Source organism: Amphiprion ocellaris, chromosome 4, assembly GCF_022539595.1.
Source record: "Amphiprion ocellaris isolate individual 3 ecotype Okinawa chromosome 4, ASM2253959v1, whole genome shotgun sequence".
Taxonomy (NCBI): Eukaryota; Metazoa; Chordata; class Actinopteri; family Pomacentridae; genus Amphiprion; species Amphiprion ocellaris.
In genome coordinates this window covers 7,166,635-7,192,883 of record NC_072769.1, presented here as the reverse complement: position 1 = coordinate 7,192,883, position 26,249 = coordinate 7,166,635, and the positions used below count along the sequence as shown (strand labels likewise).

General features: G+C 39.2%; 4 protein-coding genes across 4 annotated transcripts; 2 read left to right on the top strand and 2 right to left on the bottom strand.

The window, feature by feature from the left end:
• Nucleotides 1-246: 246 nt before the first annotated feature.
• Nucleotides 247-3,172, bottom strand: LOC118470666 (GTPase IMAP family member 9-like). Its single transcript, XM_035950528.2, has 2 exons — nucleotides 3,034-3,172; nucleotides 247-1,390 (listed from the first exon to the last, which is right to left on the bottom strand). The coding sequence occupies exons 1-2, from the start codon at nucleotides 3,140-3,142 to the stop codon at nucleotides 621-623; spliced, it is 879 nt and encodes a 292-aa protein (XP_035806421.2). The 5' UTR covers nucleotides 3,143-3,172; the 3' UTR covers nucleotides 247-620.
• Nucleotides 3,173-5,962: 2,790 nt separating this feature from the next.
• Nucleotides 5,963-11,105, bottom strand: rasd2b (RASD family member 2b). The gene is made up of 2 exons (XM_023275277.3): nucleotides 10,332-11,105; nucleotides 5,963-10,150 (listed from the first exon to the last, which is right to left on the bottom strand). Exons 1-2 carry the CDS (start codon nucleotides 10,945-10,947, stop codon nucleotides 9,606-9,608), a joined length of 1,161 nt encoding a protein of 386 aa, XP_023131045.2. The 5' UTR covers nucleotides 10,948-11,105; the 3' UTR covers nucleotides 5,963-9,605.
• Nucleotides 11,106-12,057: 952 nt separating this feature from the next.
• Nucleotides 12,058-20,269, top strand: mycbpap (mycbp associated protein). The gene is made up of 10 exons (XM_055010083.1): nucleotides 12,058-12,205; nucleotides 13,799-13,947; nucleotides 14,093-14,199; nucleotides 14,324-14,501; nucleotides 14,647-14,762; nucleotides 14,851-15,001; nucleotides 15,368-15,480; nucleotides 18,193-18,314; nucleotides 18,926-19,031; nucleotides 19,751-20,269. Exons 1-10 carry the CDS (start codon nucleotides 12,159-12,161, stop codon nucleotides 19,979-19,981), a joined length of 1,320 nt encoding a protein of 439 aa, XP_054866058.1. The 5' UTR covers nucleotides 12,058-12,158; the 3' UTR covers nucleotides 19,982-20,269.
• Nucleotides 20,067-26,198, top strand: LOC111571899 (mycbp associated protein). Its single transcript, XM_023275297.3, has 8 exons — nucleotides 20,067-20,269; nucleotides 20,391-20,537; nucleotides 21,504-21,602; nucleotides 22,498-22,640; nucleotides 22,728-22,855; nucleotides 22,944-23,083; nucleotides 24,400-24,564; nucleotides 26,076-26,198. Exons 1-8 carry the CDS (start codon nucleotides 20,201-20,203, stop codon nucleotides 26,157-26,159), a joined length of 975 nt encoding a protein of 324 aa, XP_023131065.2. The 5' UTR covers nucleotides 20,067-20,200; the 3' UTR covers nucleotides 26,160-26,198.
• Nucleotides 26,199-26,249: the final 51 nt, after the last annotated feature.

Here is a 26,249-nt window from a genome sequence, read left to right as displayed (position 1 = left end):
CAGCTGTAGTTAGATAAATTATTATCACATGGGCAAAATTTCTCCTGTCAAAATCATATAAACTATGAATGTCTTGCCTAAGGAGAACTTTTTCTTTCTCCTGGGCTGTTTTGAATCATGGTTGCCCTAATATCTTATTAGGACAAGCAGCATTCAAGAGCACATCAGGTTTTCTTAATGAGGCCTGTTTGTTTAAAAAGACATAGATGAACTCCTCTTATTAAAATCAAGTAATTTTACATATAAAATATAAAAACCTGTCAGACAGCAGTATAAATGAGGATGGTTCTATGTTGGTTGATATTTAATGTCCTGAATCTGCAGCATAAACATGCAGACAAATAGGTAGATACATAAAATTGGAAATAAAAGTCAGAAGAATGAATCTGCATTTCAGACTTTGTTGTGAAAAATATTTTTTATTGTCAGCCAATACCACACAGAGAAAATGATGCATGAAGCACATGTCTAATAAACGGAAAGCATGCATAATCATTTTTTTTATTATTTTAAGATGAAACTGACAGGCCTTTTATTATAGACTAATTAAATCTATTATTTGGCTTATTCGTAGACATTATTTATAGCTTCTTCCACCTTTCTCTTTTCGTCACAAGGTTTTAACAAAAAGCTAATTCAGCAGCTTTGACTGCTCCTGCCATTATGAATCCTACAGGTGGCATAAACCACGTTGTTCCAACAGCAGCTATTGTGGAAACAATATTTGATACTTTACACCAAGGAATCTTTCTGTGTGCGCCTTCTTCCTCCCATAATTTCCTCTGGGCCTCCTCATACATCTCGTTAGTGTAGTGACTTCCTCCATTGTCTTTCACCATTTTGTCTATCTTATCTAAAAGTTCTCTGACTTGGCATCTGCTTGCTCTCTGGTCGTTGATGAGCGAATGGTATCTTCCTCCACACTGGTTTTTCAGTCGTTTTAGATGGAGACTCTCTGCCACGTAGTCGTCCACAGATTTGCTTCCCAGTAAGTCAGCATGAGTAAACAGGACTATGGTGTACATTAAAGCATCTGAGCCGAAATTATCCTGGATCCACTTCACGGTGTCCCTCTCCTCTTGTGTGAATCTTGATTTCAGACTGAGCACTAACAGAAAAGCGTGGGGGCCAGGAACTGACTGTCTAACACACTTCTCAATGTGACCTTTCACTTCTGTTTGTGTTTTGCTTGTGTCAAACAGCCCTGGTGTGTCGATCACGACAATCTTTCTGTCACCATCTTCTACCTCTTGTCTGTGACAGCTACCAGTCACAGATTCAGGTGATGCATCGACTTTAAAGGCGTCTGTACGTCCCAGGATGGTGTTTCCAGTGGCACTCTTTCCTGATCCAGTTTTTCCGACCACAATGAGTCTCAGCTCTTTCAAGCCTGTAGAAAATGAGCAAAGCATTGTTTTTATTAACTGAAACAGTCCATTTTGTGGAGTCATTAGGATCACCAGCACTTGGCTTTTAGCAAAACACAGTGAGCACCAGCCTTTTCAGTTAACAATCAAACTGAAACAGATTCAGACTAAGCAGTATGAATTTAATCAAATTGACATTTTCCAAACATAGTTTTATATTTTATTCTCAACCAACCTCATATTTTGCAGAGTAATACAGTAATATTTACACATTATAATGTCTATCATTATGTTTTTAGATTACAGACTTTCATTTTAAGTATCGGAAGAGTACAAATATATTCAAAAACAAAAAGTAACATCAGATTCTTGCTTTAAGTCTTCAATATTAACATTACTGTGATTAGTTTAGGGTCACACTGGCTTATATAATGATGGACCAAAAAATAAATCTGTTTAATTAGTCAGTTGAACCTTGATCCATTTCTGGTGGGATCTTTTTGGACGGTTTGGGCTTTCAGGCCAGTTGCAAGGCTATTGTCAGAGGAGGAGATGACAATTTTAAGTGATCTATTGTTTGCTTTGGCCAATGAGAAGGACAAATGCCCTTTATGGTGACCTGGATAGCATTCTCAGCATTTCTCTGCAAACCAATCAGTGTCAGATGTAAGAAATCAGGCCAACGTAGGTGACGATGACGGGTATTTTATGTAAAATTCTTAAGTGAGCGTAATCGCAATGTGAAACCAAAGCTAATGAACTGTAACAAAAATATGAACCTTCATGATTTTCAGGTGTGAAAAGACCTTCACAGTGAGATGGCACTCGAGGTTAAACACAGTTTGTTGTCTGTGTTCGCTGTAAGAGTATTTTTGCAAAAACATTTTATTAGATAGTGCAAATGTTTTAGTTTGATTTGTTGTTTTTATGACAAATTCTTCACACAGCAAGAATTTGACATTGTGTACAACCCTATGGCGACCATAAGTGCAATTGCGTCTTCATGGTTTCAAGTGTATGTTGTTTTGTTTTGTTTTAATCAGCAACTGCCTAAAAATCCAAAAAAAAAAAAAAGAAAAAAGAAAATTGTACTTATTATATAGAAATAGTTTAATTTTTTGGTCTTTTTCCCCCATTACAAACAAGTGACATCATGTAAGCAAACTGGCATCTAAAGGGTTAAAATCCTGGAACTGAATACATATTTTGTGGTTATGATAAGGACGGATGTAGATTTACAAAATAAATAAATAAATAAGTCATTGAATGTGGAACATAATATGTAAAATTTTCATTGCATTATTTTTTGACATGGACAGGTTTGTCTTCAAGGGCCTTGCCAATAGCCAACTGAATAGACTAATTGAATAGAAAAAAAACATTAATAACAGTTATTGTAGTTAAATCTAAAAGCAGGATCTCGCTTCTCAATTAATAATTTTTACTTCAGAACTATTTGCATGACTGTTGGTGGGAAAATAGATGGACAAAGAACAAAAACCTGCAGGTAGTTCACTAAAACAATGAAAATGTAACCAAAACTAACTGTAAAACTAATTTTGTGTGTGGAAAATCTTTTGTGTTGTTCTTTTAAGGGCTCTTTTTTTTTTCTTCTACTCTCAGGACAAATCTGCTCTTCCAGTGACATTTTTTCTATATCACATACCTTGGTTTTGATTCTGGCAGTCAGCAGTTCGCCCACAAAATGTGACCAGCACAACCAGGATGCAACCTGCGATCCAAGCTTTTCCACGTACCATCTTCATACCCATCATCTCTGTAAAAAAAAAAAAAAAAAAAAAAAAAAAGGGATTTAGCTAGCAAGTAAACATTACCATTGAAACAGAAATTATAAATAACTGCCTATTTTTGGTTGTTATATAAAAAGGGCATTAATTTTGAACTTACCTGTACAAATGTTTCTTCAGGTGTACAGTATTCTGGAAGGTGCACGGATTCTTTTATAGCATAACAAACAGAACACGCCCACTTTCTTATGACACTAAACTATGAACTACTAAACCAGGTTCCGGTGTCTGATTAACCCCTTCCTCCCTGGAGATCACTGCACTGGGACCATGCTGCTTCTAAACACAGCTGGTCCATTTTTCAAAGGTTGGTAAACGTGGCACGTTCACTGAAGAGGCCGTCTGGCACTGCTATGATCACAATGGATGTAGCGTTCATTGTGCTTCATTTCTGTTGCATAAGATTTGTCAACAAAATCAATGTCGCTGGTTGATTATTATAGGGCTATTATTATTGGTCTAATGTGCATTATCGTATCTTAAAATTCTCCTCAGTGTTTCTCATCCATTTTGGCTTTGTTTTTGTTTTTTGTTTTTGCTTGAAATTTTGTTAAATAGCAAAAAGTGGTTAAGTCAAGTGGTTTATACTTCACTTTCATTACCCTGGAAAGCAATTCTTAAAGGAAAGAAACTATGAGCAGGAATGAGGAAGCAAAGTCACTTGTGGCAGGTAGAAAGGTATGAGGATCTAGCATGTGGCAAACCTTTAGGGCTGAAAAATGAAGCTAATGCGGAAGTTTTTAAAAACTAGAGTTCCTCAACTAGCCACTCTGAGACTGGATCTAGAAGTGAGTCAGTCCCCATAGACGCCCATGTTAAAATGTCCAACTTTACAGAAGAAATAAGCATGTTTACAGGCTTGTAATAAATGAAATAAAACAAAAATGAGAAAAACAAAAACATTTTGGTCTCTATTTATGTCACCCTTTTAAATTCTAGAAAGACTTGGATTAAAAAAAGACAAACCATACACACACACACACACACACACACACACACACACACACACACACACACACACACACAAACACACACACACACACTTAATGGGAATAAATAAAACCTTCAAACAAACCTTCGCATTCAATGCTTTTTATTTATTTGTCTTATTTTCTACATTGTAGATTAATACTGAAGATTAACATTTCTTTTGTTCGTAACATAATTCTATATATATTCTTTTATAGTATTGATGTCTTCAGTGTTATTCTACAATGTTTAAATAAAAACCATTGAATGAGAAGGTGTGTCCAAACTTTTGACTGGTAGTGTAAGTACAATACATTACAAAAATTAAGTAAAAATAAGAACACTAAAATAAGACTAGAGTAGAAAAATAACAAATAATACTGTCTTAGTGTGTTTAACAAAGAAAATGTTCTATATACCGACTTCAGTATCTAGAATTTCAGTCGATCTCTGTGTGCACAGTCTGCCCTCTAGTGGCTGCTAGACACCACTGCATATCAATTTACCACAGACACCATGTATATATATATATATATATATATATATATATATATATATATATATATATATATATATATATATATATATATATATATATATATATATATATATATATATATATATATATATATATATATATATTGTGCGCGCTTGTGTATACACACGTATACACACAAACATCTGAAGCAAATTATGCTGTAGCTTCTTTTCTGCTTAAAAGATAAACATTTAGCTGGCAAAAACAATGAAATACTTTCAATAAACATTACAATTGAAAAAGAAATTCAGAAATAAAAATGTGCTCTAAATTGTGCAGTAATGTAGGTAAGGCATTCCTCTCACAATCTCTTCTTGGGAGTAACTATTAGACCTCTGTGACCACCGTTTTCTATTTCTTTCTTTGTGGTTCTTGGTGGAACTTTATTGTGTTTCCATCTTAACGTTTCAGTGAAAAGGTTTTTGTTGATTCCAAACCATTCAACAAAGCCTCTCTCACTGTTTCCCTCTTCATGTTCGTGTTTTAAGCACAGTTTAGTTTGAAATATCTGCTGACTTTACATATACAGCTTATGTACAAAGTAATGGTGATTCACGAACTGTTTTCAGCCACATAGTCTGAATTTTGAAGCATAATTGATTGCTTGTATTACGGTATTGTAGGATTTTCAATGTCTTTTAGAAGAAGCTGTAATGATTTAACCACTATGATGTTGACAGAATGTTAGTTTTGTCAAGAAAACAGCAAGTCGTACAGCATATGCATTTATCCAACCTGATTGGGTCAGTTATGGCAAACGCCCACTGAGCAGCCAAATCAGAGACTAATCAGAAAGAAAAGGGAGCTATCCACTAGCAACAGGTGCCTGGGTGTGTGTTTGTGCTTGTTCCATTGCTCTTCTTTGATTTCTCTGTCATGTAATTGCGTGACAGCCTACCAGCCTCCTCCATCCTTATCTCTGGGACATGATCTCATCCACAGCGGCTTTGAAGTGGTAACTGATTGGACTGTCGACATACACTGGGTTTGAAGTCAGAGAAAGTCAAGAAATGATATGATGACAACAGTTGTGGATATGGCATGTGCTGAAAACATTATAGAGGAGGTGGCAAGGTTGAAAATTAGCAAGAGAAGTTAGATTTTATTTTTATGTTCAAATTTAAATGTAGGTTTTATGGGCTGCTTGTTTTCTACCCCAGGCTAAGGCCTCACAAGAACAAAGAAAGCTCTGTGGGATGGAGAGACACCTTTTATTAAAATTACAAAAATTGCATAGAAAACAGTTGCAGTATCATTTTATCTTCCACCTGACCTGCAAATGATCCAAACTCCAGCTATAGATCAGCTCAAACAGCCCCTATACCAATACAACATCTCCTCAATGTTGAGTTGAATCCTCCTCATTTCTATGTTCAGTTTTGTGTCTTAAACATCCCAGAAAATGAGAGAATAACAGAGTACAAAGCAATGCATCATGTTTGTAAAAATGTAATGATTGTAAGCCACTTCAGCAGAATCTCGATTCTTCCAGTGAAGGACGAGGCTGAGCTGAAAAACAGCATCACGTTTCAGGCTTGGGAGCAAGTCTTTTATGTTCTGTGTATGTGCTTGTATGTGTGTGCCTTAGAAACAGAGGGAACAATGGGAACATATGTGAATCCTCCTCACGTGCAAACAGAGACAGCAGCATCTGTTCTGACAAGTGTTTGGCTGTGCGTGTGTGTTTGTGTGTGAGCAACGATTGCTCTGACAAAGTAAAGTGTTACTGCACGTGCGGTAAAGTTGCTGGGGTCACACAGGAGAAAAAATGGTGGCAGTTTCCTGCAATGTGAAGTCGCCAGCACGCGACAGCATGTACAAAAGGTTCAGACTGCAGTTCGGCATCATATTAATAACAGCAACAACCATAATCACAATCATAATTGACTGTTAAGTTGACCAAATTCGAATGAAACATATTTCCATTTGCAAAATAGACTTTTAGGATTAATACTTTGATGGTGTTTAGTTAACATGTTATTTGAATAAAAATTAAATCTGCTTAATTGTTATGAATCATTTCAAATTTTGCTTGAAGACCAACAATATACAACTACATTGATATCTATATGTCTGTATCTATATCTATCTATCTTTTTTTTTAACACAGTATCTACTGCACTGTGTCTGGCAGGGACATAATTATCAAGAAATAGTACAAATAAACAGTAATTAATAAGAACAATGAGGCTTCTACATACAATAGGTGTCTATTGACCTTAATTATCTGTTTACCTCTTCCATAAAAACAATGATTGTCCAGTCATGTCTTTGCAAACTTAAGGGGCCCAGTTGGTTGTAAATACTTACGAGAAGAAACTTGTCTATCTTTGGATTTGTCTGTAGCTTTTGTACTAGAAATTTGAAGGCTGGTGTCTTTCTATAGTCAAAAACACAAATAAACAGATAGGCTATGTGTATTTGCTATTTTCATGTTTGACTAACAGTTTTTCTTTCCAGCCAAATCATCCAACTTCCAAATGTGAAATTCCATTCGCTTCCTGACACTGTGCAATATTTCCCCGTATGAAAGCTGCTCCAGGATGAAGGTCTGTCAGCTCTGTCTTTTCTTCTCTTTATTGGATTAGGGGACATTTATACTTAAGAAATTGCAGTCATGTTACACATTCTCAAAATGCTTCACCACATCCTCATAAAATCCATTTCTCCAGTGACCTAATGTTAGAAACAAGCAGTTATTGTTTGAAAAATATGTGTGCAGCCATGCAGGCAGGGCTGTCTTAGAATGAAATATTTAATCATAGACTTCTCTTAAACTTATACAGGTGACTGGTTCCACAGTTCAGTATAGCTTTTGGCCTTTAACATCACAAGTACTTGATTAACCTCAGCAGGGACATTGCTTTGTAACAGTTGCTCAAATGTGTAGTAGCTGAAACTCTATACATGAAATACTACAAAATACAAGAATAAAAAATGTAGCTCAAGGCTCAGACTTTTAGCATACTCTACACCTATTTACAAGTTTTCTCATTTTAAAACAAGAATTTTGAGGCACTAAAAAATGTTGGCATTTTTCCACCAGATCGTGGAGCTGTCACCAGTGTGTCTGCCAGTTATAGCTGTCAGTGGAGCTGCAGAGGTGTAAGGTTCCATCGACCTCAGTGAGAGGGAGAAGCCTCTGCCTGAAATCAAGAACCCATTTTTTTCAAAACATACTAAGAATTTCAAGTGGCAAACCTGCTCCTGTTACAACTGGAAGCTGCACAAGATTTATAGAAGGACAGAAAATGTGTCTTAAGTATTGACAGCAGCTAAATAATACTGCTATTAATGTAACAATAGCTGGGAATATATACTTTTCTTGGGGCTTAATAAGCTCTTTGTTCAGGCAGGCAAACCTGTGTTTAAAGACTAAGAACCAATTTCACTGATTATCCCTTGAATGGCACAAAAAAAGGTATCTTTAGGTGACTGTGCATTTTATTATCTCACTGAATATTAAACTTGAATGGATAATAGACTGATTCTTTCCCATGTGCATTATTAGGAGCAGTTCTTTTTGTAAAAAGAATTGGAATTGTATGAGGCCCCCCAAATCTTTCAGAGGGTCTGTCTGACCTTGGATCAGACATTGTTCTGAGGCTTTCAGGTATCGTGACTCACAGCACACACCTTCAACAGAATCCAATTTTCTTTTCAGAGAAACCCACACACGGGACCTTAGTAGTGATGGTAGTGTGATTATCAAGTTTAAAAGAGGCCTCAGAGTTCACACTTTTATCATTATTTTTAGGTGGGAAGAGTGTTAATAATCCCTCTGTTGAGGCATATGAAAAGCAGATGTTTTTTTCCTTTTTGCGAATGATCATGTAGGGGGAAAGGCTAAAAGGTCAGGATCACCTTTGGTCTGTTGTAAATGTGAAGCCTGAGTGGTCTGTTATTTGCTGCTAGGTGAACTTAAAAGCAGTGACCACGGAAACAGAGCAGCAGTAGCTCCAGTATGAGAAGCGAACAGTGAATGCAGCACAAACAGAAAAACACCCAGCTTATTCACAACCAAAAAAAAGAGACAAGTCTGTCCTTTAGAAATGTATCATGGCAACAACTCCCACAGTACAACCTTCTGACTTTTGTTCGTCACTCAGTCTTTTCTCTTGCCTGGTGGAAAGAGTCACATCCTGCTGATTGTGTCTTGGTGTTACCCTGCATCCCTCACATCCCCACAGCCCTCGTGACCTCATCCAACGCCTCTTACAGAGGCTGCTTTAGCTGCACAGGATGAAGGATGACCATGAATTCACAGAGAGGCAGGTCTATCTGAGCGGTCATTTATAGAGCAGTGTAGGATGTGGAAGGTATATGCCAACTGGAAGCCTCGATTTTTTTATCTGGTTGTTTAGGATGTGTGGGATTCAGGCTGTAGACTTGTTGCAATCACGACTCCAGTGTTACACACACACACACACACACACACACACACACACACAATCTCACTCACATTTGCACACAGGAAGAGAAAACAAGAGTGGGCGAGGGAAAAGGAGTTGCCATCTAATAGATTTCTGAATATTAGTTATGCAATAGTCATACAGAAATCAAACAACCAAGTTCCTGACTCAACATCCTCCCACTATCTCCTTCACAGTTGTTTGAATGGGTGGCAAACACACACTCAGACATACACACACACATAAATAGATAGATAGATAGATAGATAGATAGATAGATAGATAGATAGATAGATAGATAGATAGATAGATAGATAGATAGATAGATAGATAGATAGATAGATAGATATTAATGAGATTTTTTTATTTAAAAAATGTATTTCAAAAACATATTCTCAAGTAATCATGTAATTAAACAACCTAGTACATTACTTTTTTAAAATCAATATCAGTGCTTTATGTATTGTTTTATTCGCTCTGTGACGCTTTCTGTCAAAAGTCTGTTTGTATCTCACTGAATATGACATTTCTCCAGTCCTTTGCCGGGCTTTCTTGCTGTGTGTGGCCCAATAACGTGACGGAGATCCGTGCTAAAACTCGGCCGACGGGCCAGTGGGTACAGCGTGCCGCAGGGATCATCTCTCCCCGGTACCTGACCGCCCCGCCCGGCCACGCGGCCCGGCCGCATCGCCTGGTACGACCGGAGCGAAACTTTGCGGTGCTGTGACGGGCCAGTTTCAGTCGGGAGCCCGCCTCGCTTTGCCAAAGTCTCGAAGACTTTTTCGAGGTTGGTGCTGTCCTTTGCAGACGTTTCAAAATAGGCACAGTCATCACCGAGGGCTTGGAGCACCTCTGCCTTCGATATCGCTCGCTCAGATTCCAGCAGGTCCACCTTGTTTGCGCAGACCACCACGGGAACCCGTGGCTGTGCGCAATACTCTGGCACAGAGGATCTGGTGAGCTTGGATTTAGCAGCGAGAATCTCCGTCCGCAGGGCGCATACCTCTTCAAAGGAGCTCCGGTCATCTAGACTGAATACTAGAAGGAAAATGTCTCCTGCAGAAAAAAACATTTTTTTTCTCTGTTAGTTGTATTTCATGCGCTCAAGAGAGACTCTAAAGAATTACGCATGCACTTAACACCCCCAAAAGCGATTCCTTTATCATGAGCAAATAAACATCTGGCAAACACTTTTAAATTTTTGCAGGACGGAGGTTATAATTAAGGCAACACTCACCAGTCAGGATGGACAGTCGCCGCTTGGCTGGGAAGTCCCTCTCCCTCGACGCATCCAGGATGTCAATTTGGTAGGTCTCTCCGCGGATACGAAAGAGTTTCCTGAGGAAATCCTCGGACGTGGGACTGTAGTCCTCCACAAACCCGTCCCGAAGGTATCTTCTGAGGATAGATGTCTTTCCAACCCGTGGGGCACCAAGAACCACGATGCGTTTACAGTTCTGCGGTTTAGTGGAGTGAAGGGGGTCTGGTCGGTGTCCTTGGCCAATCGGTTGGTGCCGGGTTTGACCGTGGAGAACCAGAGCTGCCAGCTGATCCAGTGGGGACCTCTTGCAGGGATGGCTGCTGTTGGTGCTAGCCTGCTGCTTCACAGCCGCCCCAGAGCGCGTCTTCTTCTCCTGTTTCCATTGAGACGTGGCCACTTTAAGTATCCCCAAGCCCGCTTTAATCCCCGAAGAATTCAGGTGCTGCGAGGCGTTCTTGTATGCCAGCAAGACTTTGGAGGACCCGGCGCACTGCGCATCCATAAACTGGGCACCATCCATGGAACATGTGTGCTGGTGCGTAACGGGGATGGTGGTGGTCGGTGCGCCAGTGGAGAGGCTGTCCATTTCCATCCTTTTAAGACGGTTCTGGCCCGCGATTCCACGCAAATGGGAAGTGGGCACAGTCAGCTATCTGACGTTTTATAGGATTGTTCGAACTGGTGTTTAGCGAGCTGGCTGATGTCAGTTGTCTTTATATAGCCTCGACTATCCTCAACCCCGTGGTTTGTCCGCGTCATGCTGATTGACAGAGGAGCTTGATGTCCTTCAGGAGAACACTGTGCTGAGGAAACATAATGCAGGACAGAGCTGAGCAGAATGTTTTACTTGCTGCATGATTTCACTTCAGTCCCTTGATGATATTATTATTAGGCTATTTTTATTATCAATCCATAGGTTATGCTGATATTTTTAAAAGTAAGCTTGAAACCTGGATTGTTAGTCTGTCTTTTTATTGGTTTTATATATTTCATTTGTTATCACGATTATTATTAATTTGTCATTTAAATTTACTTCTATGTATTTGTACTTCTTAGTCAATTTTATCGACCTTCGTTTTCCTTGGAGTTTTAGTATAAAATCAACTGGGCTTCTCTTTTTTACTCTTTTCACTGAAGCTCCTCAGATTACCACGACCTGGATGAGTGAAAATCTGCACAGACACTTTACATTATTATATTAAATTCTTATTCTGTTATTCTGATATTTGACTTACCCTGCCTCTAGTGTTTCCTCATTGATGAATTTATTTGGTCATGGCAGTGTTTCCTCAGTTCCGCAGTCCTTGTTTGTTTATTATTGTAGCATCACGTTCTGGTATAATAACGCCTATTGGTTTTAGATAAAACGCGCCATGCAAATGAAGTCTGACTGACTGATAATTATCAGAAAGAAAGAAAGAAAGTTTTTAAACAGTCACTTAGTCAGATACAGTTGTTCTACATTCACAATAGATTACAACAGCCAAACACTACATGGAACAAAAAGCAAATAAATTATTTCGTATTTAAAAATAGTTTTCCCTTTCAGGAAAAACATTCCCTTCATAATCTCACACCTTTAGAAAAGTCCAAATTCTCAATTTGAACATAGTGCTTATGTTCTACAAGAAAGAAAGAAAGAAAGAAAGAAAGAAAGCTTCTTCCTCCTCAGCCGAGTTGTTCGTTGCCATGGTTACGATTAGAGGGGAAAACAGTTTAGCCACGTTAGCTTAGCTCCATTAACGGTGCTAACGCTACATCAGCGATTGAACTACCGAATTAACGGCAGTCTGGTCGGAACAAATGAATCCGGATGAAACACCGAAGAATGAGTTAAGACTTCGAAGTGCCTCAGGCCAGTTACAGCCCTCTGTGTCTCTTTTTCCTCTGTGTAGCTTCAACTGTTTTGACTGCTGCTAATGGCAATGGATAGTTTGCCTCTGCCTGTAGCTGTAAGAAACTTTATCTCTTTCTATCAGATGGGAAAAGAGGTACTCAGACTTCTTACTTTGGTTAAAAAACAAAACAACCTACTCTACCAATACACAGGATAGAAATACTGTGTTGCAAAAGTCCTGTATTGCTGTAGTTCAGTCCTTAAGGCACCATAAAACCACAAAAATATTAGCTGGTATCACACTATAGCTGCTTAAAGAAGCACGGGTAAAAGTAGTAGTCTAGAATACTATACATTTATACGTTGTGATTACTGATGCCTGAATGTAAGCTATACCACAATTTCTTCATATACTCCTGGATAGGTGGTAAATTATGACAGGGGAACCGTAAAGTTTTATCAGATGGTAACCTATTAAAATACATCTCAGTGTATTTCAGTATTTTGATTAGCTAAATTCAGACAGAAAAAAGTCAGATACATGATTCAAATGCCAAGAAAAATCAGTTATAAATTCAATGATTTTTAAAATTCTAAATATAAGAAGTCTGATTTACTTCCAAAATTTCTTTGTTATTTATTGTGTCTGTATATTTATTCATAATCAATAATTTGTACATATGTTGCACATAAGTTATCTTTTAAATGTAGTGGAGCAAAAATGTCAAGATTTATATGTGAGATGCAGGGAATTTGGAGAAAATGGAAATACTCAAGTAAAGTCCAGGTGCTTCAGAAGTGTTTTTACTGTCAGTGTAAGTCTACATTTGCTTATATAGAGACTCTGAGTGGGAAGCAATGTATCTGTGCGGATGTGATGCCTTAAATGGGAAGAAAAAACGCAGAACATCACAGCAAGAAAATGGGTCACTATCAATGGTTTTTTTGAGAAATCAATTTGCAAACATATAATAAAGTGCTGCAGCGGTTTCTTTGCTCAAAGGCCAAGTCTTGCCTCAGGTAAATTGGAGCGCTTTTGTAACAAATTGGACTGAATCCTTGATGGGAAACATACAGGAAAAGAAGAGAAAAATGCTTATAAAAGCCAAGGACTAATTATTGCTGTTGTGACCATGGAAACTATAATCACGCACAGTTGGATAAAGAGAAATTAACAGAATTGCATTACCATACTGTTCAAGGGTAATCTCTTTGTTTCTCTTTGCATGTGTGTGTGAGCTTTGATGCACATTGTGTGAAATGTAGTACAGTCTCTCTTTCACTTTAAAAACATTCAGATCATTAGACCTCCAACAAAAGCAATGCATCATGACTCATATCCAATGTGTGTACAAAGAGAGAAAAAAAAAAACAGTTACTCTTTTGCAGCATCCACTTTCTCTCTTCTGCTTCAGTGACCCCTCTCAGAATGGCATTCTTAAAAATCTCCAGGCTTGGGCAGTTCACCTACAGGCCCTCAAGACAGCAAACTCACCTAATCCATATACAGTATTTGTTAGAAAAACACTTTGGTACAAAAATACAAGTTGCTTGTGTGGCACTTGCATTTTAGAACAGTTAAATGTTTAACTATGTATATTATGACTACAGCTCTATATACCAAAGACACCATAGCATCAAACACCAGAGCTCATGGCATGTGTGCACCAGCTGATGAAGGTAGAAAAGCTGTGCAAGTGACCATGACTCATCCATTGGATCTGGACTCTGACTCTCAGCTTCTGGACTACACAGGTTGGTTGCATCAATTTGCCCACACAAACAGAATCCAACTGAAAATGTGGTCCTGCAGCCTAAAAGAGATATTTTTCTTTTCATAATATGCTTCCCCTGGGGTTTAAAGTTTCGTCACTTTCTGTCACCGTATTTCTCCTTTCAGGACCAAAGGGGCTTCGGTTCGATGACCAAGGGATGGTTCTTCCACACAGTATCCTGGGTAGCTTGGGGGATTTCAGAAGTTATCTGGAGGCCAAAGGGGAGACAGACGTAAATTCATTCCATATTCCTCAAATGCAATCCGTAAAATTAACAAATGCAGCAGAAATGCTTTGCAGCATTAGTAACTTTCTGTTTTGTTTTTGTTTTTTTTATTGCTCTCTCCCTCAACCAGTTGGTGAAGCGAATACCCAGGTCTTTCAGAGATCCCCCATCTATGGCCACCGAGAAGCATCACTCAGATGCTGTGGAAAAGAGAATCCCTTCAGGTGACAGAAACATCCAGAGCAATGCCCTGCAGCACTGGGATGCACATATGAGACTTCGCAGACGGCAGCAGGACGTCTTATCTGGTGAGCTTCGTAGAGAGCACAGCTGCCTGCGCCAGGAATTAGCATCATTATTATTTATCTGTACACAACTGCAGATTTTTTCAAAGAATGACAATGATTTTCTGTGTCTACATTAATGTGTTATCTCTGTCTATTTTATGCCAAGACTTGCTCGACAGGCCAGTCGAAAACTTACTGATGAACCAAGCCAACCATTTCAGAGAAACTCAAGAGCAGAGAGAATTTCTAAACCATGTCCTGCCGCTCATCCACTCTGGATATGTAATGGCTTTCTCTGGTCTTTATTTGTCAGAGTATCTCATATTTCTTGTAGTTTTTCTGAAGGCTCATCACTCATGTGTGTCTTTAGGGTTATCGTGTGGGCAGTGAGTTTTGGAGCCTCCCACAGCGTTATGGAGATGAAATGAGTGGCATCACAGCCACTCTGACTCAGTCTGAACAGGGCAGATGGGAACCTGTCACACATGTAGGACTACCCAACAGCATACGCCAGGAAACAGGTTCACACAGACATCTGCACATACATTATCCCAATTATTCCCCTTTTTACCCTTGTTCTTGACCCCGTCCCTTTGGATTGTGCATTCACCTGAAATGTCATGTTACAAACAATTGCTCCATGAAGTAACAAACTCGTCAAAGAACGTGAATTGTAAAAAGAGATAATGAAACATAAACTGGATGTGACTAGTTGTATCACAGTGAATTAGAAGATGGCACAGTGGCACTCTTTCTATAGGACTGCTCTAAATATAGTTTAATGGGGAGAAATGTGAGCCCTAAATGCACATTCATATACATATACACATGCAGTCTCTCTGTAAGACTAACTATATTCTTTCTTTTGGAAATTTCTCATCTTTTAGGAATAGTTTGTCCTGAGACTCTGCGTCCAGCTTCTCAGACTTGGGACCAGAGTGTATACCTGCAACACCAGTTGCAGGAGCTCGCAGGGGTTTTACCGAGCATCAAAAAGCCGGTAACACTCCTTTTGTTCATTTTTTTTGAAACCTCCAAATATCGACATCAGTATCGCCTCAAAAGTCCAGTACCTATGACTTTATTTTTAGGTAACACCTACATTTATTGCTTGGATGTGTCATGTATTATACAATAGACAACACATTTTTATGACTAAGCTTTCTGACAGAAAGTTAAAGCTTTTACAGCCAAACAGCTAGCATGCCAAAGTTAGAAATGTTCATTGCTTTTGGATCATTGTCTGATGCAACACTAACCTATCTTTTTGGGGTAATTATCAAATCCAGCTGGGCCACTATTGACACATAATCAGACATATGATTAGACATATAATAGTTTTTGAGCAAACTTATCAGTTTTTTGTTGGCAATGGGCATCAATATTATCCCCAGAATCTAAATATAATCTAATATCTAATATGCATCTAAGACATACATCAGCATAGCATTAAAACCACCTGCCTAATATGGTGTAGGTTCGCCTCATGTTGCCAAAACAGATCAGGGATACGGGACCTCTGGAGTTGTCCTGTTGTGCCCAGCAATGGAACAAACAATGTTTAGGTTTGTGGCGCATGTCAAAGTAACATTCATATGAATTCCAGGACCCAAGGTTTTCCAGCAGAACATTGCACTGGTTTTCAGGTTGTGGCTGATCATATATGTGCTCAGTTTTAAGTCCTAATTCAAAGAGGGAGTTCTGCTTCTGACTCCAGTTGTGTAATTCGGCTACAGAGGGATTTTATGTAGTTCAAACGATCACTGTGTAGCTTTTAGTGCCATCTAGTCATGAGCTTGCAGATTGCAACCAAGCAGAACCTATGGTGGCTGTCAGGGTAACGTAAAAACACAAAAGGACCTCACTAGAGCTAGTGTTTGGTTTGTTCATTCCAGGCTGCTGTACAAACATGACAATGCAACATTGCGGGCTCTATGGAAGAGAACCCGCCCCCTCTGTAGATATGAAGGGTCTCATTCCTATCTAATGACACCACAAAAATTACAGGTGATTATGCAATACAATATTCCATTTGTGCTAATTGATTACTCTAAATCCTTCACCTGCTTCGCTGACCTTGTGTGTCATTTCTAATGCTGCAACTTCCATTACTAAAAAAAACTCTGGATTGTTCTGAAAAATGCAAAACCGCAGTCCAAGTCACCGTATTCCCTTCACACAGTGTACAGGATACTTGATACTTGTGTAATATGTACAACACAGATCTACCGTGTATGTGCATATTGTTTTAACAGAAACGGCTTCGTTATTGGACCACTCAGCCCACTGAAGCTGCTCTCACTCCCAGGACACTCTGTCTCACGGTGCTGAACCTGCAAACTGTTCATAATCAGTCTGTATCTTCAAAAACAGCCTGTGATCAAGCAGTCTTGGGCACACTGTTCTGGGTTTTCTGTGAAGAGAACACACCACAGTACATGGGCAAGGCACATGTGCACGTACATCCATGCAAGGACACATCTGCTTGCAGGCTCACGAGCGTAAACACACACCTACACACACACACATACGCACACAAAACTGTTCACGTACTGTTATGCCAAATGTGATTACACATGATATGTTATTGCCTGTAAAATGTACATTCTGTACACGCATGTCTGATGAGATTAATTAAGCGGTGCAGCTGTCCTATAAACACCAATGGCCTCTAGCATGCATGCAAATACAGGAAAAGGTACAGTTATGAAATCTGGAGCGTGTCCAGTCATAGAGAAACACTGCAGACATATGTGGGGTAACAGAGCCCGAGAAAAGAAGCAGAACCGTCGTTACTGCTCGGTCTGCATTACAATGACTCCATCAGCAGGGGCAGCAGGTTGTGGGGTAAACACTCAAACAGAAATGTACTTCTTTCACAGCCAGTTCCCATCATTTAATCTTATTAACACCCAAAGCAACAGGTGCTGATTATGAGAGTCTATTCAAATTGCATCTTGTTTTTTTGTGGCCTCAGCTGGTATCTTCCACCCTTGTTTTCCTTTCGTATTCTGTCTGTCACACACACACATTTGTGCAACAGCGAAATTAGAGAAAATGGTCGTGGTGTGTGTTCTGCTGTGCTGGTGGCTAATGTGATGCTGAGGCGATTCTGGGTCTGAAGTACGTCCTGACAAATGGAGACAGAGACAGATTGTCCTGTCAGCGGCTGAATTGTCCATGGCTTCGTGACATACGTGCAAAGAGAGTGAGAGATGTTGAGGACAGTGAGGGATTGTTAGGCGGAAAAAGAAAGAGAAAAAAGCAGAGTAAGTTGGAACAGAAGAAGAAGAAACTGACAGAAACTTTTGGTCGGAATTTTAAAAATGTGGAAATTTAAATAACAGGAGGAGGAGAAGAGTAAATAGGTTTTGCATTTTTTCACTCTGCCTATCGCATGTGGAGTGGAGAGCAAAAAAATTACAGAACAGTATTACTGTATATGTTCGCTCAAACAGTTGAGCTGGAACAGGCTGAAGGGCAGCATTTGTACATCTTGATAAACTTTCATTTTGCCATTGATAACTGGACAGTGTGTTCCTCCTCCTATTCTCATACTGCAGGTTTTATTACCACCTAATCTAGTCCTCTCTGGCTGATGGAACAGTCTCATCCATTGATGTTACTTTCAGTAATAAGACCCAAAATGTTAAATGGACATATTAGGCTCAGTTCATCCTTCAAAACCACCATTCTTTGTTACTGATTACAGGACATCAGTGGACTGGAGGTGATTGGCTCTGGTAAACCGTTCAATGTTGTCACAGTGTGTTGTAGTCCCCTACTGGAGAAGGAAGACAAAGAGAGGGAGCACAAAGCGATGAAGAAGGACATGTAAGAAATTCTGATTTACTGATTCATCAAATATTCGTCATAAACTTACAGAGCTCCAACTTTTTCTCAATTGAATGTCAAAATCTAGCTGACAATGCTGTCCCAGTTTCAAAAGCGTCAAGAAATGCATTCTGCACATCTTAGTCATTAATTCAGTGGTGCATTCAAAGTCCTAACTGAGTCAGATAGTTGGTTAAGGTGGTCCTCAGTCACTGTCAAACCTTTACAACAGCTCAAAGGGTGACCAAAGTGCTTCACAGTAAAAAGCAAGAAAATAACTTAAAAGCAATACAGTAACTTGTCACCTCTATCCGTCTCTGTGGTAACTTATTTAAAATGTGAACATAGCAGACCATATGGAACAGCTGTTCTCAATCTGGATTTATGCTGACCACATCGCAACCATAAAATAATGGTTTGGGTCCCAAATGTTGGCTGTGATGTACTTTTGTCTTTTATCAGCTGATAAAACAAAGAAGAGATCTAGTTTGAAGGGGAAAAAACTGCTAGAGTGGAAGTGAGCTATTTTCACACAAAATAATGTTTTAGAAATGTTATGGCTTAGTGTAGATATGGTCTGAGTGATATTTCGGTCTCATTGTCCTCCACAGTGATCCACTGGCACAGTATGATGATGTTCAAGTCGATGTTCTCATTCCCTGCTTGAGGTTCTGTGGTCAGCTTGCTAGCTGGACTGGAAACTCAAACAAGAACCAGGTACAGAGAAGCTTTACACCTTTCCACTAGGTTTGTCAGCAAGTATAAATGCTTTTATTGTGATGAGCATTTCTCATTTCTCCTGCTCTCCAGATTACGCAAACTAAACACTTCATCCTTCGTCTTGATAAATTCAGCACCTCTGAAGCACAAACTCCATCAGTAGCGCATTAAAGTATTGTCATTCATTTCAGTTTGCCTTTTTACCATAATAATGTTACCATGGAACTCAACATTTCCTCCAGAATATTGACATTTAAAGTAACCTTCTTCATGCAGGTTGTCTTTTCATGAGGAAAATCATTAGGATCATTGATCAGGAGTATGTCAAAGAAAAAAACTACTGCGTTTAAATTAGGAAAACAGTTTTTGTGAAGCTAAAAGCCACAAAATGCTGATGATATTACTCTACTGGTGTACTGATGGAAATACTGCTGTGCAAATGAACATTATGCTAAGGTTACATTGTGATTCACATCTTTTTGTACTCAGCTTTTGTTGCTGTTGTGGGCTCTTTTTGTGACCTCAAAATACATTGAAAAATAGCTTTTACATGAGGATTCATGGTGAACATGTAGCCAAACGAAGACATAGAATCTGTGTTTTAAAGGTGACATTTGACCTGATTTGTGAGTGTATCTTCAGGACAGGCACCATATCTTATTTTTTATGTGCTGCACTTGACTACTGCTTCTCATTCTCCAACCCTCCTGTATCAGGGAGAAGTAGGAATCAGTGCCACTATACTCTTTGAGGCCCTGACTGGAGAAATAGCCTCATCCAGCCTGGAAATACACAATGAGGGCAGCGCAGCCATCTTCTACAGCTGGCAGCAGCTTTGTGTGCCACACAGCTTCCCTCACCTGCGTTCGCAAACAAATAAGCCGCACTTCTACTTCAATTCCTCCTCTGGTACACACACACAAACACAATCAAGCACCTGCTGCTAAACATTTGTACGTCACACTCTGTTTGGCCATGTGTCACCACGTCGTATCATTCGACCAGTCGGCCTTTTTTGCTCTCCATTTTGTTTCCCCTCCCATCTAGGTGTGATCCGTCCCAGTGAAACCCAGCAGGTTGAGTTTTTGTTTAAATCAGATGAGCCAGGTATCATCACTGAACTTTGGCAGCTCAACACTCATCCTGTGCTGCTGCAAGGAGCCTCCATGCGGGTCACGCTGAGGGGGGTTTCTCTGTACCAAGACAAAACTGCAGACCAGAGGCTTTACATAGCGGTAGTTTGAACATTTAAACTGTGTGTCTGAAAGTGAGACAGAAACACCAATGGACTGCGAACATTTTCATTAACAGGAATCCATATTTTTTTTCTTTTCTCCTCTTTGTGCCTGCGAGCAGACAAAACTGGAAAAGATCGTGTCAGTAAAAATATGTCGATCGATCGTGTATGAGGTGCTGCAGGCGTTGCACACCCCAGAAAGACCCAGCTCCCCCCCAGAGCTCTACATCACTAAAGAGCAACAGTTTCTGCGCAAAAACCCCCAGGTAAATACCAACTGATGGCAGCAAAAATTTTCTCAAAGAATCTTACTTAAACTTTTCTTGGTGATAAGTTTATGCTGTTGTTCAAATCCTGCTGAGGACCCGAGCAGCACCCACAAAGAAAGGTCCTTTGAAATTTGTTTCATGTCTTGTTTGAAATGCATCACTCATCATGCATCACTGAGTAGCCCAGTTTCATGCAGCACTGATTTATCATACCTTTTTTTTCGAGAGTGTTAATGTTTATTCCAGTCAGAATCTTAGTCACATCTCCTGCTACAGAGAGAGAGATAGCCCGTTAATGGACCCATTCATCGTGTTATTCTTCTTGACATTTTACTGGCTGTAAACAAAAGTGTGATCAGCCTCTTCTAGCTTTCCTCTCCAAACCTGGATTTCATATTAGTCCAATTACATTTAGCACTCTACTGTTGTAGTGTTGCAATCACAATCCATTGTAACAAAGAAACTAGTAAGACATAACTGCTATTATCTGCAATCGGAGGCACTATACAGTAAAGGTATAGAAGAGGATAGCAGTGCAAGAGGAACATGGCTTTAACTGGGTTAATTGGGTTATTGGGAGGCTGTCTAGAAAAAAAATCCTGAGCTAACTGAATAGATGTGGCAGAGTATAATTATCTGTTATAAGGGGTCATCTAAGCTGTAATTTGAAAAATGCAACACTTTTCCTTCTAATTTCACAGTTGTCGTGACCAGATATTAGGATGATTACAGCTTTCTAGGCCTCCCACATGGTCACATTTTACTATCACAAAGAGGGGCACTCTTATTTCTTCACTTCTCTGTACAAGTGAAGAAAAAATGATGACATGCATGAACTGAGGATAACTGTCAATGGCAATGGGATGATAGTAATTTCTGCTCGTGAGTCTTGTGTTCACATGGTCATACACCTCACAAAAACTGCTACTTCTGTATACTGTCAAACTCTATCCGTGGTTGTAGTTGCAGTATCTTGATCAGCCAGTGGAGGAACTAAAGAGTCTGTGGCAAGAAGTGAATCGAGGACACCCCTGGGACTTCTCTGTTGATACGCTCCGACAGGTAGAGGGATTATTTAGCAGTTTTATAGCACTTGGTTTTTGCAAGCAAACTACATATAACGGACAATTTAGCAAGGTTAGTCAAAGTTATACTCTCAAAAAGCTTATATACATACACTCACTGGTCCCTCTCTTTTGGTACACCTGTGAATTATGAATTATTTTTCACTACAGCACTTTCAGTGTTTGTTGTCTTAAAGTTGATAATTCTATTTAAAGTGTATTATCAAGGTAATTTTGTGAATTACATTTAAAAGAGTCATTACATCTCAGATCATAAGGGACTGCTCGACAGTCACTGAATTGCTTGAAACTTTTTGATCACAAAGTATGGCTCTTTAAAATAATATCTGGGGAATTTTAGACCTATATATGAAGTACTTTCCCAGATTTTTTTTTCCTTTTTATTGCCAATCGACCCAATTTCATCACATTTTTTCCACACTCTAAAATTTAAGGCTATGTTTGGATCACAATATTTCAGGAGGTAATGATCAGCTATCAGTGGTTTTGTAAGTGTGTGCTTGAAGACGGGACCCAGAAAATGTGTTCACAGACAATTTTAAAAGCAATGTTATCCTGGAAAATGTTTGATATATTAAGTCTAACTTTCAGACATATCTTTATAAATATGCATATGTTTTGCTATGAAGGTTTTAGGCAATTCAAAAATGGTCATGCAAAAACTGTTCTAAAAATTTGACAGTTTGAGATGGAATGACCCGAAAGTGTGATATTTTTTGCACTCCAGTAACATACATGAGAGGGGTAGAATTTAGAATAGCCGTTGTATTGGATTGAATAAGATGCACGTGTGACCAGTTAATGTATGTACAACTTTATAAAGTGATGACTGATGTAATGTATTTGTGCACTCCTTTTTCCCTATACCTAAGGTTCTGTTGTCGCTGCCTGATGAAGAGCCAACTCAAGACTCTCTTAGCAAAGAAGAGAAGCTGGCTCAGCTCAACTCTGCGTTTCTGCAGCTTTCTGAACCTACTGATCTGAAACACAACCATCTAACAGCTGCCACTATAGGGTGAGGCATGAACACGAGTCACTCAGTTACAGTATGTTCTACACCTGCTCACTCCTGTCTTATGGTGGTGTGTGGCGCCCTCTGCAGGCAGCAGCTGTGGGTGAAACTGCTGGATGAGATGACTGGGGAGGCGCACTGGCTCAGGAGCCTGCTAGGCCTCCCAGAGAGAGAAATGTGTGTTATAAAAGACGATGAATCCATAGTATCTGATGCTGGTGAGACTTACACAGTTTGGCTCAGACTTACCTGTAGTTTTGTGACAGTATTGAACTTGTGCTACTTATTACTTCTTTGTATACACAGATTTGGCTGATAGCAAATCCAAAAATGAGAAAAAGGAAGGACTAGTGGCTGAAGTGGAGAATAATGGGGGGAGATCCACACCTAAAGATGACAACAAAAGAGAGTCCAAGTCACCAGCACTAACTGAAAAATCAGCCAAGGTGAGAAGAAAATGTGCTTGAGTGGGAGAGAGAAAAAGTGAGGAAGACAATAAATGTGAGTGTGGCTGACTAACCTTCATCAGCACTGAGATGAAGAATTATACAAATGTTTTGTTGCAGGGAGGCAATCAAGGATATTTTAATCATGAACATGAATAAACTATCATGTTTGGTAAGACATGACTCATCACTTCAGCTGACGTTCAACTGGTCCAAACATGAGTCACCTTCACCTCTTCCAACAAGCTGTCAGTTCATTACTCATTTTTGTGCCATTCAACAGGCTCCTGTCTTGTTACTACTGACTGCCTTCACACAACTTGGCCACGTACTGGCTTGCAAACACCTGGAATATTATCTCCTAAATGCCAGTTTCCCAAAAAATGGTCTTATACATATCACAGTGTGTTTTTGCTTCATTGTGAATCTTACTTTGGCTAACGTTTTAACCATCTATGTGATTGTCTAATTCAAGCCTCTGTTTGTGGGATCTGTGTGTTTACATGATGCATTAATCGTCCATAGTATTAAAACAGCCATTTTACATTGAGTTTTCTCAATAAATGCGGAAAGCTAATGGTCTATATTTGGTGTTTTGTCCTCCAGAGAGATTATTATTATTGTAGTTAAGCAAGACAATGACAGTGGTGGCTATTTATTTTTTGGTGAAAAGTGACTGGTTGGGTGCGATAATGAGCAAAAAAGTGTCGCTCTGTACCCATTTATTTTAATGCGCATGATTGCTTTCCTGTTCCCATCCACCATGCACCCATTCTCATTGTACCAAATCCTATTCACAGATGGGAATTTAAGGGATTGACTGAAAGCTGATGAGCTGCTGTGGTGTTCTGTGTGTGAATGCAGCCTGGGACCTGTTACATCTCCATCCTAATGGTCCTCCACTCTGTTATCCACCATCACATGCACTTAGAATTAGACCAGAGGCCCAGTTTTGTGTGCATGACTACATATTTTGCTGAGTGATTTTCTCCCCTGTGTGATGGTTGAGTCATAGGTAAGGTACAGCCTATTACTCACAGGGTACCATGGCAACAGAACACTGTGTGAAAATGTGCACCTGCTCTCCGACTGTGTGCCCAAAGTGTGAATTAATAGCACCTGGACCGGTCCAAGCCATCTGTGGCAGATGCACACACGGCTATATGTTAACTCAGCCAGTACGGGACATCCAATATATCGCATACCGTGAAATTACAATGCAGCACTGTGCTGTCGTCCTGCATGCTCAGTAAATCATATTTACGTGTCTCGCAATAATTACAACTTTGTCTTTCTGTTATGTATGCAAAAAAAAGGGAAAAAGACGGGATGAAGTAGAGAAGGCCTCTCGGGGAAAGCTAGGGAAGAAGTCTTCCTCGCTGACTGACACCCAACCACAGAGAATCATTCAACAACCACCTGATGCCCAAAGTGAAGATCCAGAAGTGATGCTCATTTACACAAGACTTCTGCACAAAAAGGCAAGTTGTTTAGTTATCTTTTAAATGCAATGCATTGATGTGAAATTCCGTTTATTTGTCATACAACCATGACCCTGGAGGAGCTTTCCAAGGTTTAATAAAATGACCCTGATGGTGTCATTGGGGTCATCTCAGATCATTGTAGAGACTTTACATTTTAGCAGAAAGCCTCCATTACAACACGGAGGTGTTTGAGAGAAGTTGACATTTTAGGAGACAGTGTTTTATGCACTGAAGACTCAATGCAGCTATGAAAAAAAAAGTAGCATTGTGTATTTTTAAATAGTTTTTGACTGATAACAAGGTAGTAAAACTTATATTTTAACCATAGTGCAGCTCAAGGTGCAGTATTGAATCAATGTGTTCATCTAAATCTTGTTGTATATACTGACAAAAAAAATACAAACGCACAATATAATATTGTGTAAAGTGTTGTGTTGATATTTTTAAAAGCAAATGTAAGACCTACATTTTTTGTCAGGATTTTGATTAATTTCTTACATGTATTAATTACTCTTCTCAGGACCAAGTTCATTTATTTATTTCTCTATTGATTTACTTTGAAACATTTTCTAGCCTATTTAATGTACAGTTTATAACTTTATTTTATCAGTTCTAATTCTGTTTTATCATTTTGCTTCTGTCTCAATTTCTGTTTTAATTTATCTTATTTTATTTCATTTCATGTCATTTAGTATTTCCTCATTGCATGTTTTATATAGAATAGCGTGTCCTCAGTTCCGCAATCGCTATGTTTTAGAGTCCTTTATTGATAACTTGACTGTGGATGTGGACTGTTGGATGGTTGTTTGTACTGTTTTGTGGCTTTTTTTTGTTGCTGGGAAGCACTGCTATGTAAATAAAATCTGACTGATTGGTTGATAAAACTCAAAACAACCAAGTATATATTATGTTTGAAGTGATAATACCCAGATTGAAAGTGGGGCCATGGACCAGAAATCACAAGTCAGTTACAAGTCACACATCAGCGAGTTCATGAGGTTATCTATGGTGCTTGTGGAATGTGGTCCGGCTCTTCCTGAAGGACTCGATGAAGTTGACAGACACCTTATCATGCTGTCGACATCATACCATGCTGTCTGAAATGATTTCTTAGATGACAAATGGTGGAGTTGTGGACATTCAGGTGTCAAGCTCCAGCCCTATCTGACATGCCAGCATCCAGCATGACATCAGTCTGTTCACATCTCTCTCTTGTCATTTGTGGCATCAGCTTTATTTGAATAAAGCTGCATTTTAAGGTCCACTTTCATAGTCACTGATCAGAGTTTGTGAACTGGTCATACTGTCTGATTATTGTCCTTTGAAGCCACACCTGACTGGAATGTGGATCACTTGCAGTTGAACAGCTCAAACACTTGGCTAATTTTAACCCTTTTCTAATCACAACAAGAGAAATAAGATGTTTAACTTTTTCTTTAGGTCAGACAACACCACTTCCATGCTGGGTTTGTACTTCTGCTCAGCGTTTTTCTTTATCTGTCTGGCAGGTTTATGCTCTGATGGAGGATCTAGTGGACAACCTGTGTGACCTGATGGATGAGCTCAGTGTGGGAGATGAACAACACAAATGAGTCAGGCACATATAACGCAATAAAACTTGTCAAATTGGATTCATGCCTTGTTTTCCTGTCAAACTTTTTTTTTTTTAGTATTTTTTCTGT

Excerpts from the sequence above, each read along its gene's own strand:
- LOC118470666 (XM_035950528.2), bottom strand. The coding sequence starts at position 3,142 with ATGATGGGTATGAAGATGGTACGTGGAAAAGCTTGGATCGCAGGTTGC. Across the intron at positions 1,391-3,033 it reads CTGCCAGAATCAAAACCAAG|GCTTGAAAGAGCTGAGACTC; the intron begins GTATGTGATATA and ends CATTTTCTACAG.
- mycbpap (XM_055010083.1), top strand. The coding sequence starts at position 12,159 with ATGAATCCGGATGAAACACCGAAGAATGAGTTAAGACTTCGAAGTGC. Across the intron at positions 14,763-14,850 it reads CGCTCATCCACTCTGGATAT|GGTTATCGTGTGGGCAGTGA; the intron begins GTAATGGCTTTC and ends GTGTGTCTTTAG. Across the intron at positions 15,002-15,367 it reads CAGCATACGCCAGGAAACAG|GAATAGTTTGTCCTGAGACT; the intron begins GTTCACACAGAC and ends CTCATCTTTTAG.
- rasd2b (XM_023275277.3), bottom strand. The coding sequence starts at position 10,947 with ATGGAAATGGACAGCCTCTCCACTGGCGCACCGACCACCACCATCCCC. Across the intron at positions 10,151-10,331 it reads GCGACTGTCCATCCTGACTG|GAGACATTTTCCTTCTAGTA; the intron begins GTGAGTGTTGCC and ends TTTTTTCTGCAG.
- LOC111571899 (XM_023275297.3), top strand. The coding sequence starts at position 20,201 with ATGCGGGTCACGCTGAGGGGGGTTTCTCTGTACCAAGACAAAACTGCA. Across the intron at positions 22,641-22,727 it reads CTAACAGCTGCCACTATAGG|GCAGCAGCTGTGGGTGAAAC; the intron begins GTGAGGCATGAA and ends CGCCCTCTGCAG. Across the intron at positions 22,856-22,943 it reads ATCCATAGTATCTGATGCTG|ATTTGGCTGATAGCAAATCC; the intron begins GTGAGACTTACA and ends TTGTATACACAG.